The following is a 15,628-nucleotide window of genomic DNA, read 5'->3' as shown; positions in this document are numbered from 1 at the left end:
CATGAATCCACAATTGTCGTTTATTATTTACAATACAACTTTTCACTCAATAAGACGTTCGCCTGCTCTTCAGATACAAACACCTGACTTAAACTGGTTTAGGACTGACCAGACCTCAGCGACAAAATGAAGAATCATCCTTGCTTTTGTATATATTATATGTAGAAAGGCAGTTGATACATCTTCAGTCTGCACACATACACAAACTACTGGGTTATTCACTAAAAAGAGCATTTGTAGGAGGGTTTTGGTTTCAACTCACTTCATTATTAAGGGACAACACTGGCAAATTTCTCCAGCAAAGAGGGTTGAGCTAGCCTTATATAAAGCATAGTGAAGATGTAAGGAAACGCAGAAGAACTCTCCCTGATTTAACTATAAATCATACAGGGCCAGCCAATGTGTTTGTGCAGCAGACACTCCCTGGGTGGACATTTATAACGTATAGTGAAGTCAAGGATGGGAAACCACAGCTCTCCTTTTAGTAAACAGATACCTAAGAGTGAACACACACCAGACCCAAGATCCTACATCTAAGAATTTCCACAAGGATATTATAAAAAAAAAAAAAAAAACATACCAGGTGTCCAGTCCTGGGAACATAAGATGAATTAGCCAATAATAATCTCACTGCCCCATTCCGTATAAATCATCAAGATGTGCATCATACATATAACGCAGTGCATTGTGCTCCTTATTTTCACAATAGAGAAAAACTTTAATTCATGCAACTTTGAAGGTACGGGTGTTTGTTATGTTACCATGACAATGAGTGTGTGTTTAAGTATGTGAATTTTTTTGGCAAGAATGAGTGTGTGTGTCAGTGATTGGTGTTAGAGTGTGTATGCATGTTAGCATGTGCATGTGTTTTATTATGGTGTGGGAGGGCACTGAAAAAACACTGCACCCAGTGCCACTGACCCTATGCTCTCCCCTGGTGAGGGTAGATAAGGAAAGGTGAGTGGATGTATGATATCTAACTGTGCGGTATATTTTCTGAACATAGAGTTTGGTATCATTGTAACGGCAACAACATTGTTATAACAAAGTAATACAGTAGTTCAAAACAGATTTGGCAACATAATTAGTATACAAAATGTGTCCAGCACACATCCATCAAAAAGAACTGCATTGGAAACATGTCAAGGAGCACAGCAAGGATCCAGTAATGAGGTTAGTGCTATTTAAAAACCTAGTTAAAACTCCAGCGGCCATACATGTGCACGCACACTTATACAAAACACTTCATAAAGAAGAAATAGCTTCTGGTACTGGCCCCAGTCTTCAAACCAGAGCAGCCCAAGAAGCATTTCCCCTGCCCCCCATGGTAGCACTCCCTAATAAAATGTCACTAGCATATTCTGATTCTCTAGACTGAACCAGTAATACTCTTCTAAAAAGACATCGGAACTATCAACACGCTGACACTTGATAAGCTTATTAGCTCTTAATTAAGGCCTGTCTTGTTATATCAGAGCATCGCAAAGAGTCGGTATTAATTACAGTCTGCTAGATGTGAAGCATACTTTTCAAAAGCTGAAGACATCTAAGTTGAAAGTGCTCAGGTGCCATTACCTTATCCAAACTCAAAGCTTTTAATATAAAAATTCACAGAAACGTATATTCTGCACATACATGCTAAATGCATTTGATTTTGGGTTAATGGAGAAATCTTTCGTTTTTTCTTGCACTAACTCCTTAAACAAGAGATGTGAACAACTCAATTGTTTTGCTCATGCTTTGGCCACTCCGATCTTTAATCTATGACATGATACCGGTGGTATAAATAATAGTGTCCAATACTGCAACAGTGATTACGGTACAGATCACTTCCGCATCAATGGCGGCCAGCTGTCACTTCTCTAGGAATTATTGGCTTGGTGCTCAATTGCCTATACCTCACCTCCCATCCTGCAATATCGACAAATATTAACTTTGACAAACATGACTGCCCTTCTTACAAAGAAATATAAGGCGAGTATGCATAAGAAAATGAATTTATTACAAAACACTTATTAAATACACTCATCCAGAATACGGAAAATGTCAGTGCTTTTTAGCTTTCTTTCCCTTTTGCTTTTGAAATAATTTCATTGACTTTTTTTAAGTCACCAAATGATGCAGACGCAGAACCTCTCTTGGCTGGCTTTGCCTGAAAACAGAAAGAGAAAATGAAATCAGAAAGATATATAATTTTTCAAGCCTGTTTACAGTTCCTCATGGAGCACTAAAGCCAAATGAAGTCACGTCTTTACAGATAACGCAACTCATGAAGAAACTGGAGGCTGACAATTTCATGGCCTAAAAAAAAAATTTGATTCATTGATTCAAATATTCATCAAATGGAAGATTCTATTAAGAAGATCCTCCTAAGGAGTTCATCTGATATCCCATATCGTATTCGACACCAAGATGAGATACGTTTTTCTATTGATAAATATAGGATACAGACTGAAAAGCTACCAACTGCTAACAAAAAAGCTCAAAAACATCTTAAAGAACAGGAAATCAGAAAATTCTATGTTCTAGACATGATTTAAAAAAAACACAGACATGTTTTCCTTGTTAGGAGCTGCTTTAAAACGACCCTAGTACTTTTCTGCTAGTTTTACATTGACGATGACATTACTGCTCGTACCTGTGACACGTGAGGTTTCCACCCAATCATGTAATAGATCTGAAAGGTGGCCGGGACAGACCCATCCTGCTCACTGTACATTTCTACAAAAGACAAAATCAAGAACGTTTGCAGTAAGGGCGCAGCGAATCTCTACATTGTTTAACCAGCGATTTGAGTTTGGTAATGTGGGAGATAATGCAGAGACCGCCATGTCTATTTACAGGGACAGATTAGTGGCTCTGAAAGTACTGAAGCACTCAGTAACCATGACCGTATGTGAGCACCATGATGTGTACAGTACTCCTCAAAAAATAAACATTTTGACACAGAATTGGAAGCTGTTGCGGTGCAACATTTTCTTTCTTCCTCCGTCATCCAAAATTTCTTGGGACTGATTGGCTGCTTAGGCTCTCAATCAGTGGCAGTAAAAGACTTCAATTGAAATCTGAGTATTAGTATCACATACTGATGCTTCAGCAGCCAATCAGTTGCAGGAAAGTACTCCCACTGTAATCAATGGGAAGACTTTGCACATGCGCAGGCAGCGTTCGGCAGACCCCGAGTTCATCGCATGCAGGGAGATGCATTCGGCATTAAGTAGAAACAAATGCCTCATACATTCGGAAAATGGACCATGCACCTTTCATATGTAGCCGAGTGCTTTTGATGGCTGGAGTGCCTTACATTTTTTCTCCATTGTGTGACATCAGTTTTCATTTAGCCAACAGATTGTCTGCTTTTTATGGTTTAGTTATAAGCCCTTATCACAGTATTTAACTCGGGGTCCATGAGATAAACTGGTAAATAATGTTAAACACATAGTTTCAAAAACCGAGTGTAGGAGGGCCATATATACAACTGCAAAAGATTAGAATATGTTTACATCTATCACACTGTGGGCTAAACAAAAGTGTAAACAAAATCTAGTGTTTTTACAATAAGATAATACCGTATTTGCTCGATTATAAGACGAGGTTTTTTTCAGAGCAAATGCTCTGAAAAATACCCCTCGTCTTCTAATCGGGGTCGTCTTCTAATCAGACCTCAAATAGAGTCTGATTAGGAGACTAAGATCCAGATCCCCCGCACCGCTGCAGGGGACCTGGATCCTCCTGTCTTACCCCCCCCATCATACACACTTACCGGTGCTTCCTGCTGTATTGCCGGGGCAGCGGGTTGACGTCTACGCGATGAGGGGAGGGGAGGGGGGGGAGAGAGTGTGTGTGTGTGTTAGTTAAATGGGGGCATAGGGCATTTCTGGAGTGGCGTTAAGGGGGCATTTAATAGAGCACTCTGCCTCCTGAAATGCCTTATACCTCCCTATATGCCACTCTGCCCCATAATATGCCTTTTAACCCCCTAAATGCCAGAGTGGCATATAGGGGTATAAGGCATTTCTGGAGGCAGAGTGCTCTATACAATGCCTTTTAACTCCCTTAATGCCACTCTGCCTCCTGAAATGCCTTATACCTCCCTATATGCCACTCTGCCCCATAATATGCATTTTAACCCCCTAAATGCCAGAATGGGATATAGGGGTATAAGGCATTTCTGGAGGCAGAGTGGCATATAGGGGGTCAAAAGGCATACCATGGGGCACAGTGGCATATAGAGGGTTAAAAGGCATATCATGGGCCACAGTGCCATATTGGTGTGGCAAGCCTGGGGGCAGATGTGCGTAACTGGGGGACAGGCTGGAAAATACAAGAAATAAAAACAAAAAAAATATTTTTCTCAATCATAGCTTTTATTAAAAAAAATAGTTTACATGAATTAACATTTACTGGTAAAACTTTTTTCCTTTAGGGTCGTCTTATATTCAGGCTTTTTCTTTTTTCCTAAGTTAATATTCAGATTTTGGGGGGTCGTCTTATAATCAGGGTCGTCTTATAATCGAGCAAATACGGTAATAATAATGGGATTGGCAGTTATTAATATAACCTCTGCGGTGCAATAACCGTCAGGTATCGCAGGGTTAGATCCCATATACACAGCACCGGATGTCCCGGGTGATGTTACCTTGGTAAATAGCAGCAGCCGCCAGCAGTGAATCCCTGTGGAGCAAAGATCTTCTGTTCCAGGTGCAGTTACTCTCCCCCATACCTGGAAAATCACACAAAAACCTGCTAGATCAACACACTGTTTTTCCCCAAACTTTTTATAATAGAACTCCTATAATCCCGGGTATTCCTGAGTGTAAATGAAAGCTACCAATACAGATTCTCTGTAACATGTAGGATCAGCGACTGATCCTCTTCCATATTCCTTTACAATTGGGCTCAACTTTGCTTAACGTCTTGTGGTATTCTTATTTATATATCAATTATATAATCAGAATCTTTTTTGTTTTAGGTTTTACCGTAGTTATTCTTGTCTGTCAACAGAATCCAAACATATTTCTTTTATATAGCTACGTACGTGTGTGTTATGTATGGGAAATGTATACGTTGGTGGCCTTGTCTCTACATTGATACATGTTCATTGTCCACAAAACTATAAATAATATTAAAAGGTAGACAGACGTTCCATAATATATTATCTACGGTAATACAAGAGAGCCTCTGAATCTGGACCCCCCAGTCCTAAAGGAACCCCATCTTCTTCCAAGACTCCATCATTACAAACACTTCAGCGCGATCGCTTCCAAATGACAGCGCTCCCCGACGCCTAATTATTATGACACTTTGTTTTATCGCACAGCCGTCTACTGAAACAAATTGCCATTTTTCTTCCAATTAAATATCCTGCTTATTTTTTTGTGACAGTTAATGACTAATAATTACTTTTAGGATTGTTTGAAGTAAATATAATTCTCTCAACAACAGACTTTTTTTTGTGATTTATTAACCTATCCAAGTAGTAATTAGCCATACAAGCAACTTTACAACTTACTTAAATTACTCAATTAAAATGAATTTTACTTGAATTGTCCCTATAATAAATAGCCAATTCACTTTTTTGTAACACAATTATATTTAAGTGCATTTATACATTATACCCTTAAAATAGATGTAAAATGTTTTACTTCAGCATGTAATATAAAAACTTTCAACACAGCGGAGTAACGTACTGAATCCAGTCCAGGTCGGAAGGGCCCTTTCTAAACAATTTAGAACCGGCGTGGTGAGACCGGAACGCAGCGGGGTCACGTCACGCCATGTCACCCTGGGGTGAAACCAAGGCTGCGCAGACAGTACGCAAGCAGGAGCGGTAAGCAGGAGGGAAGGGGTATATATATGTTTGTATGTATGTGACCAGTGATGTCTATGCATAAGGGTCTGCGAGCAGGGATGTCTATGTATAAGTACCAACGTTCTAATGGATAAAATAGTAGAATATTAATGAGAATATGGATGGGACTATTGTCTAATTGGTGGCTAACATGTTCTAGTGTTGCCTGTTTAGGAGAAAGCCTAGCAATGGCTTAACAGAGGTCCCTGGATTGCGAGGGGTTCCCTGTCCATGGAGGGACCCCCCCAACATTGGCACAGCCCCACCAAACCTCTCCCGACCCCAGGGTGTGCAACAGGCCGGACAGCTGCGCTCCCTCAGTCGGCACACTGAGTTTGAGGGAGCAGAAGAGCTCTCGCTGGCTGCTGGACTAGAAAGGTAGGATGGCAGGGGGCTGGGTATGTGCGTGTTTAAGTATGCTACTGTGTGTTTGTGGGTATAAGTGTATTAGTATGTGTGTTTGTGTGTGTTCAGGTATGTTAATGTGAGCGTGTATTTAAGTAAGCATGTTAGTATGTTACAGTGTGTGTGCGTGTTTAAGTATGCTACTGTGTGTTTGTGGGTATAAGTGTATTAGTATGTGTGTTTGTGTGTGTTCAGGTATGTTAATGTGAGCGTGTATTTAAGTAAGCATGTTAGTATGTTACAGTGTGTGTGCGTGTTTAAGTATGCTACTGTGTGTGTGTGGGTATAAGTGTATTAGTATGTGTGTTTGTGTGTGTTCAGGTATGTTAATGTGAGCGTGTATTTAAGTAAGCATGTTAGTATGTTACAGTGTGTGTGCGTGTTTAAGTATGCTACTGTGTGTGTGTGTGGGTATAAGTGTATTAGTATGTGTTTTGTGTGTGTTTAGGTATGTTAGTGTGAACGTGTATTTAAGTAAGCATGTTAGTATGTTACAGTGTGTGTGCGCGTGCGTGTAAGAGTACCTCGGGGAACCCCACGTTAACTCTTTTTCTTTACGCTCCTGGCGAATAGGGTTAGTAACGCCTGGGTGCAGTATTTATTTTGTGCCAATAAAATTTTCAAAAGTTCTACCTAAAGTGGATCTGTCACCTTTCCCTAATTCTACACTTTACAGTCCTATACACAAAATAAACCAATGTACAAGAATATATAAAACCCACCTAACATGCATAGCATGGGGAAAGGTATCTTCCTGTGGTTTGTTTACTGAAGGGAGAGCTGTGTTTCAATTCCTTGACTTCACTATACATTATGAAAAGCCAACCCCAGCGAGCTTCTACTGCAGGAAGGGCTTGGCTGGCCCTGTATAATGCATTGTTAAATCAGTGAAATCTCTTCAGTCTCCTTACACATTGATTTATGCATCAGACAGGGACAGCTCAGCTCACCATGCTGGACAAACCTTCTCATTTTATGAACAGTGAAGTGAGAGAGTTGAAGCAGCAACTCCAGCAGGGTAAATCCTTTTATAATGCAAGGGTCTCTATTACAGAGCTAGGATTGATCTTAACTGCCATATTGGAAGATTCTTTTGTAGAAAGATGTCAACAAGGGTGTTCCTCAACTGGCAGATACCGTATTGGCCTGATTATAGGCCGCACTTTCCCCCCCAATTTAGAGTGGGGGTGCAGCCTATAATAAGGGTTTAGCGCAGGGATGCAGTTCTGGGCAGGTTTTTCTTTATCATTTAGGTTAGGCTCCAGATCCCCCGCAGCGCTGCAGGAGACCTGAATCCTCCTCTCCAGCAGCTGCTGAACGTCTGTGCGATGCACGTAGAGAACCTCAGCTGCCGCTGGGGATTCTATGACAGAGCGCCAGCGTCACATGACCTTCTGGTGCTCCACCACCGGAAGCGGAGGTTGCGCGTAGACGTCCAAAGGCTGGCCCCGTTAGACACCAGGGAGTCTGGGGGTGCATTGGAAAGTCTGGGGGGGGGTATATCTATAAGTAAGGTGCATTATGAATTAAGGGGGGGACGTTAAAATGGTTTTCCAAATGTCTGTTTATATAATAATATGCATAATAGATACCAAAAATGTTAAAATGCATGTATTCCTGTTTATTAGGTAAAATACTGTTTTACTATTTTTCTTACAAAATAATTTTTTCTTTAAAATAGCACCAAACCTTAAGGGGGCAGCCTACAATCGAGCCAATACGATATATACAGCAATAGTCAGCAAACCTGCTGACAGCCTCTGTATACAGTTTGGCCCTGATGTACCAGTGAGTTTTTAGAATATGACATATGACATTTATTGTGATATACACTGTATAAGCTTCAGGGCAGGCACATGTATATATATATATATATATATACACACACACATCCTTTGCATTTACTGCAGCCTCCTATTTCACTGCCTACTCCAAAGGGTCAGACAGGCAGCGTACCGAGAAGACAAAAACAACTCATCAATAAACCCTAAACAGCACAATAAAGCGGATGAAGATGCGCTGCCCGTATTGCAGCTTAATAGATGCTGAGAATCCCAACTCTGGATGTGTCCCCAACTTTGTGACCCTGAAGGTAAGGCTCTTTCATGCACTGCTTTATTTAAATAAACTTCTTCTGTCTCAATGTCAATAATGTTCTGCATTTCACTAGAATCAGGCAAAATAAACAAAACTGGGATTTAGGGAAGCACACACAGCATTATAACAAGCACTAAATGTCAACGCTAGTTTTGGGGAATGGAAATATTTTATTTGTAGAACATATGATGACATCTGGTGGTTGAAGCAATAATAGCAAACTAAAAACGTTCATGCCAAGGGCTCTGTATAATATTTTGCACATTATCTAAAATACATTTGTGTTTTTATAAATGCAAATAAAATAATGCTAATAATATCATAAAATATATATTATATATAAATTAAAATTTGCCTCTTTAGAAATAAAAGCAGAATAACTCCAACATAATATTCCTCTGTTCACGTATGTACATGTTACAGACTATGAAGGCATGCTGGCAGTGCTCTACACAAATGCACAAATAGTGGCCAACAGTGTGCATTGTGCTTTAGGCCTGGAATGGAAAAATAGATTGGCAAAAGCTTTCCAAGGACATGCAGAAGGGGTGATAAATCACCTCAAGAAATAATAAGTAATGTACTTGCCTTTCAGATCTTCCATGACTTCAAACATTCCAGGATAGTGAACCTGAATTTCGTCAGCATCCTATATTAAACACAGCCGGTTAGATTAGGCATTCACTGTATTCCGTTACGCAAAGAAAGAAAGGGAGATTAAAAGCTACGCATGACATCATACTGATGAGGTATAACGGCCGCTACCAAGCAGGACTAAGATAGAATGACTGAAGGAGGGAGCAGAGATAAGGCCAACCTGAATTTAGGACCAGGCCAAGGACCAAATAACGTTTGATGTTTTTACAACAGGAAAAAACGGGCAGACTAGATGAGCTGAATATATACACCATCAAATAAATATGTTTCTATGCCTGGCACAGAGCAGTTATAAACTGTATTAACACAGTATTAATTTTATATATATTGTGTGTAGTAATGAAAGACCCACTTAAAATGTTGAGGCGTTTGTTGTCATGAAATAGGAATTTGTATGGTAGTCACATGTCGGCAATCACACACTTCTGCGCAGAATAGCATAAAGACGCGACACCATTAAACTAAAATATTCCAAAATGTCAGGTCGACATAATGTTCAAAATGCCAGTATTTAAGCACATTTTACAGGTTTATTTCAAATAAATTATTCATTTCCTTGCAGTAATTACTTAAATCAACTGACCTATACATTTTGGCATATTTACCAAATAGTAATTGCTAGATTTACAAGTCAATTAAAAACAAACAAACATCAATAAAAAAAAACAACAATCTAGACTTACCACAGTCAGCATGTTAAACCCGGCTCTTCCCAAAAGGTTTCCCAGGTCAGTGACCGCAGTGAACGGAGACACGTGGGGTGAAAAACCTCCTTCTCGTTCTATCTCTGCCAGTTGCAAAGAGCAGCGGAGCTCATAGAGGGTTTCCCCGCCAAACATGGCGCCAATAAACACGCCGTCTTCTTTGAGGACACGATGTATCTGAAAGACACAAGAGCATACAGTGTAAAGGGTCAATAATGGTCCACACTTTCCAAGCTCCTACCCAGAGAGAGAGACGTATTATTAATATGGTAGCATATCGAGCTATGAAACTAGCAGTGAAAATGTGAAATATAACCGTATTAACGTAGCTGAAAAATGGCATTGTTAATGATGTACATGTACAAAACTCTTAAAATCAGTACTTAAAATTGATATTACCACTCGGTTACACTCATGATACAAAGGGCTCTTAATAGGACCCGCAGGGCTCTCCTGCAAGAAGAGTTAAATTCAAATATACCTTCATTTATTATAAGGAAGTCAACAGTAAAGGGGAATAATACTGCTTCTCTCTGTCACCGCCTGCTGGCCAGGAATGAGGAAAAGGAGACATTTCTGTTTTTAGTGGTATTTTAACATAAGAAAGGATTTCATGATGGAGTCCCCTACCAACCCAACACCTTCACGGACCTGGACAAAAACCATGCCCAGACATTTTCATCTGGGTCCATGCACATTAAACTGGATTATATTGCCCCATGTCTGCTTTTATTCCAATAGACTTCCTTTACCTTCAGACCTGGAGGCTTCCGTTGTTGTGGGTAGTGATATTTATAGAGGACTTTTCCACTCAAACACCACACCAAGCTTTATGATGTGCTAATGAAGTCTGATTCTCCATAAATGTAAATGAGACAAAGTGTCTGGCTGAGTAATTAAGACCGAGTCATTCTATTGTTTACCATGAGCAGTCAGGGCTTTGTCTAGTAGATTGGGTTAAAACAACACATGGCTAATATGCAGCTGTCTGAAAATATCGTACTACCTAAAAACTAGAACGGTTTTAAAACAGAAAGCAGTATTTCTGGAAACTCATTTTTAATGTGATAGTTGTAAAAGTAAAGCCTTTAGACTGTTCCATATTTAACGCTTCTATTATTTTTCTCACCTCTTGAAATGCTCGTGGCAGGTCGTTTACCCAGTGCAAGCTGAAAGGAAAGGACATTTATTATCCACACGTCATTCATGTCTACATAAAAGCCGTAAGAAACATTAGCAGCTGGAATACAATACATGTATGTGTGTACAAACACATATGTTTCAGAGCCTATTCTCAGGTCAGCGACTCCAATACAATATTAAAAACTGATGCTTCGAAACGCTCAAAACCATGGTGGCCAATGAGATATATTGTGGCCTAGACCAACTAGCCCTAGCATACCTCCCAACTGTCCCGGTTTTGCCAGAGCTCAGCAGTACAGGGGGATTCGAGAGAATGCATATTGCACATGCATTGAATTATGTGCATGCACAGTAGCGCTGCCGGTTTGAGTCCCACCCAGCCTTTCAAGCTCCACATCACCCAATCTACATGGGTAGAAGTTAGGAGGTATGGGGTACAGGGATGCGGGTCCAGACAGGGCAACAGTCCCTCTGCTGAAAAAAAAAGAAAAAAAAAAGGGGGGGGCAGATAGCCTCTTGGGTGATCAGCCCTCCCAGTGTGCTGTTGCTCTGATCTCCCTCACACACACATACTGTATATACATATAATACAGTGTATACCTCAAACTGCTTACAACAAGATCAAACGTATTTTCTTTAAACGGAATAAATTCTTCATCCGCTATTACACTGAAGGTTGGAATTTCAGATCGCGCAGAACTTTTCTAAGGAAAAAAGAAGGAAAACACACAAAAAGTCAATCAAATGCATCCCATTTTCTCATTTTGTTTAATTCTGAATTAGTCACAATAAAACCCCATCTTACCAAAGCCTTCGCTGACATGTCTGTCTGAACTAATTTCTCGACGGTTTCCTGCAGATACAAAGAATAATAATGCAGTGAGTTCCTACAGGAGCCCAAATGAATAGCTTACTTTATTATACATTTAATGTATGTGAAGATCTGCATACCCTCCAAGACCAACAAAATCCTATAACGACGAAGCACATCATTATTTTTACCTTGCAGATTGCCCGTGGCATTCTTCCAAGCGGCTCCCTATATATCAGCGTACGAGTCATTCTTAGTACTGGCATTCCTGCGCACACATCTCTTACCAGGATAATGATGCTCCGGATTCAGACGTTAAGTCCACGAAACAATATAAAATCTGATCTCCGGCACAGAAACGGGTACCATAACATTATTGTAACGATTGCAGCTCTCATGGCCTTAATAACTTTATTTCGACGATATAAAATATTACGGCTTTTAGCTCAATAAACAGAGCAAACAATGAAATCTGTGGCATCTTAACGTCCCGCGTCGCGGTAAATATTTCTTAGAAAACAATGAGAATTGCCCTGGAGGGGATTGATTATTTTATGCATTCGGGTTCTAATGAGATAATGCCATTGAATTACAGCGTTCTAGCGGGGTGACAGGCCATACAAAAAAAAACAGGACAGAGATTGAGTAACACACATAGTAACTGAAATTCGGTGTGTAATTGTGTGTGCGAGTGAGCATGGATGTGTAATTGAGTGTATGTATGTGAGCATGTATGGGTGAGATGGAGTGTGTGTTAGTGAGTACGAGTAAGTGTGTGTAATTTGTGTAAGCATGAACGTGTAATTTGTGTAAGCATGAACGTGTAATTGTGTGTGAGCATGTATGTATAAGTGGGGTGAGATGAAGTGTGTGAGAATGAATGTGTATGTGTGTGTTAGTGAGTATGAGTCAGTGAGAGTGAGTTAAGTGTGTGAGCATGAATGTGTAATTGTGTGTGTATGTATGTGTTTGTGTGTGAGCATATATGTGTAAGTGGGGTGAGATGAAGTGTGTGTTAGAATGAATGTGTATGTGTGCGTTAGTAAGTATGAGTGCGGGTAATTTGTGTGTTTACATTTGTGTGCCAGAGTGTATGTTGGAAGTGGGTGTAAGGGGCACAGGCTCTGTGGTTTCTAGTTAAGTTCCAACATTTCCCTCTCACAATACATAGCGTGTGTCTGGGAATGTGATTGTGCCTCGTTGGTTACCTGGCTGGGGTCTTAATTGTGGTCTCCATTGCAACGCACGGAGGGCTATTCATTGAAAAAGTCAAAAACAACGTCTCCAAGGTTACGTAGAGTTTCTAAGCATGCGTGTAGACAAGGAGCACATATGCCGCTTTCAACGGTTCCTCTAGCACCAGGACCAAGTTGCTCCATGGAGGATACGTCAAGTCAAGCAGCAGATATCGCAGCGCAGAGATGTAACCGGTTACTACAATATCATTTCCCTGACACCTCGTCTTAAGTACTTAACAAGCATTCTTCTAAAATGAACAAAACAAGATTTACTTGACCTAGAAGTTGCAGCCTTGCTGCAGCAGCTGCCCTTCTCCCCCCAGGATTCCGAAAATTCAGTGACAAGAAAGTGCTTCCATTCAAATCAATAGGGACGCGTGCCGTGCATGCACACAGGGGCCAAGCCAGCGCTGGAGGCGAGTATATCGCATGCAGGGAGACGTCCGCCCGAACGCATGGAAAATAGCTGGGGGGGGGTATCTCCATGCAGCTACCATGCGATGGTAGTGTCCGCTCACACGCCGGGCTATAAAAAGTGTAACCTCTTCTTCCATACTAACTTCATACACCACGATAGTACATACCTTAGTTAAATGCTGAGAAATATACCCCTTTCCACAGCCGAGATCTAAAGCAAAAGGAAACGTCCTGCAAGACAAAGCACGCGATCGGTGAAGAAAGTATCGGTACGTAACACCAGGCAGAGGATAAGCGATTAATGCGGCGTGCAGGCGAGAATGCCGACGCTTACCTGGCTACATCAAACACCCGGTCGGCAATTCTTCCTCCCACCTGTAGGAATTAGAGATAAGTTCATTCTAACTTATAGATAAATGGAACTGTCTCCCATCAGAAGAGGTAGAAGCTTATGCAGTAACGGAATGTAAGCATGCATGGGACAAGCCTATGTCAGGAATCTAAGGCCGTGACTGATTAAGATACGAGTGTTTACACCGGGAAACGCGAGCAGGCCGGCTGAACGTTCTCATCCGCCATCAAAGTCTCTGCTTCTGAAGGAGAACGTTAAGCGGCCATCAATGCAAAATAAGATTGTGAAGCGTTAACGATGATCGTACGGCCGTTAAATGCCACAATCACAGCTGCTTTAGGTGTACTGTGAAACATATAGGCACGTTCCATTGGTGATTGCCCAATACTTGCTCTTTTCTTTACACAGACCTACTCATGGCGAGTAACCTCAGTTATTTGATGTATATATGCAAACTGTCCCAAATCATCTTCTGTGAAAAACCCCTAAAATTGCTATAATTATTCATTTTAATTCAACAGGGGCGCACTGTAAGAGCGCTCAGAAAAGATTTGCACCGGTTTCCAACTTTAAGCCTTTTGTAGGAAGGGAGGATTGAAACATGGGGCAGAAGCAGGGACTAGCTGAAGGAATGAGGCCAGATGTCAGGTGTAGGAGTCACTGTGTGACTTACTTCTTCCTTGAGGTAGTCATACTGGCGGCCATCCGGCAGGGAAGCAGCCCAGTCCCGCTGCCTCCTCTTCATGCTCCTGTCAAACACATTGAAAACGCTCTCCGTCCCAGAGCTAGACGCCCCTCTGCGGGGTAACGTGTGGCGAGGACCGGGGAACTTCCCGTGCTTAGTGCTGGAGGCGTGACAGCAGCAGCTCCTTCCAAGCGTGTGGCCGGCTCTGCATAGAGCCGCTGTCACTCCCATCACGCAGGGGGATATAGCACTGCAGAGCATCGTCAACATGCATCTGCAGTCAGTCACGCCGCGCATAATAATAACTACACATGACAGCGTACAGACGCCTCCTGTCCCAGAGGATTATATTATACAAGGTGAGGGTTCCTGGCGACTTCCCACCCGCACTACTCTCCCTCTCCTTCTCCTTAAACCAAGGGCACCAGTCCGTGCAGCGGAAGGTGCAGTGAGCTAGTTTGTTCTTTTTCGGCTACCGTACGAGGGGTGAAAGGTGATTGACGCGCAGGGCATTGTGGGAAGGGAACACATGGAGTGAGGCTACTCGCAAGGAAGGAGGGGAGGCTGTGCTGGTTATACGGTGGGGACGCATTTTAGGGGTTTTCGGGTGGCTTTATACGCATTAATAGATAAATAGGTTAAGATTTACTGATGCCAGCGCTATTGGGGCTTTCGTTTGTTAGGCTTTCAAGTTAGAGACCTGGCTGTGCGATTATACCCGTATATATTTTTTAACACCGACCCCTGGGCATAGTGTGAGGGTGTTATTATCATTATTAAATATTGTTTTTCACACTATGTATGATAACACTAATCCCGGAGCTCACAGTTCTTACATTACTGAAAGTTGTGAAATTCTGTGGTAAATAGTGGCAAGTTCCATAGTAATAACCCTTATCTGCATGTCTAAGAAAGTAGAAATCTATAGATAGATTATTTATAAAGTCTTTAGTGACGTGAGTGTAGAATGAGTCATTACTGCGTTATTTATCTATTTTAAATTGTAGTGTCAGAATAACTCAGGGGGAGGGGGTTAATAGAATGAAGTTTGCAGGTGAATATTAGGTGTGTGGTATTACAGGGGTCAATAGTTGTCTGTCTCTGGCGAGAAGGGGTTTGTTTTCTTTGTACAATGTTAATTTGATGGCATGACTTTCTAAAAATGTCATTGAATTATACATGATGCAGGGCATGCCACAGGGGTTGGCACTTTACTATATGGTTAAGCCACTGAGCTGAAACAGTTCAAATCCTCTGCATTCTCAGTG

The 15,628-nt window shown here is 41.3% G+C and overlaps 1 protein-coding gene across 1 annotated transcript; it reads right to left on the bottom strand.

The window, feature by feature from the left end:
- Positions 1 to 2,056: 2,056 nt before the first annotated feature.
- On the bottom strand, positions 2,057 to 14,591 carry LOC149303221 (arginine-hydroxylase NDUFAF5, mitochondrial-like). Its single transcript, XM_089481383.1, has 11 exons — positions 14,349 to 14,591; positions 13,658 to 13,698; positions 13,491 to 13,554; positions 11,663 to 11,710; positions 11,458 to 11,561; positions 10,844 to 10,883; positions 9,694 to 9,891; positions 8,942 to 9,002; positions 4,640 to 4,723; positions 2,639 to 2,721; positions 2,057 to 2,152 (listed from the first exon to the last, which is right to left on the bottom strand). The coding sequence occupies exons 1-11, from the start codon at positions 14,589 to 14,591 to the stop codon at positions 2,057 to 2,059; spliced, it is 1,062 nt and encodes a 353-aa protein (XP_089337509.1).
- Positions 14,592 to 15,628: the final 1,037 nt, after the last annotated feature.

This window comes from Sceloporus occidentalis, unplaced genomic scaffold (genome assembly GCF_023333645.1).
Source record: "Sceloporus occidentalis isolate IW3139 unplaced genomic scaffold, rSceOcc1.0.p SCAF_15, whole genome shotgun sequence".
NCBI lineage: Eukaryota > Metazoa > Chordata > Lepidosauria > Squamata > Phrynosomatidae > Sceloporus > Sceloporus occidentalis.
The sequence above is the reverse complement of the archived record's forward strand: the minus strand, read 5'-3'. Positions and strand labels throughout refer to the sequence as shown.

What these genes read in the sequence shown, in the direction of transcription:
- LOC149303221 (XM_089481383.1), bottom strand. Translation starts at nt 14,591, where the DNA reads ATGGGAGTGACAGCGGCTCTATGCAGAGCCGGCCACACGCTTGGAAGG. An exon ending in TTTCTCAGCATTTAACTAAG is followed by an intron (nt 11,711 to 13,490) that starts GTATGTACTATC and finishes TTGTATCTGCAG; the next exon opens with GAAACCGTCGAGAAATTAGT. An exon ending in TGCCACGAGCATTTCAAGAG is followed by an intron (nt 9,892 to 10,843) that starts GTGAGAAAAATA and finishes TGTGTCTTTCAG; the next exon opens with ATACATCGTGTCCTCAAAGA.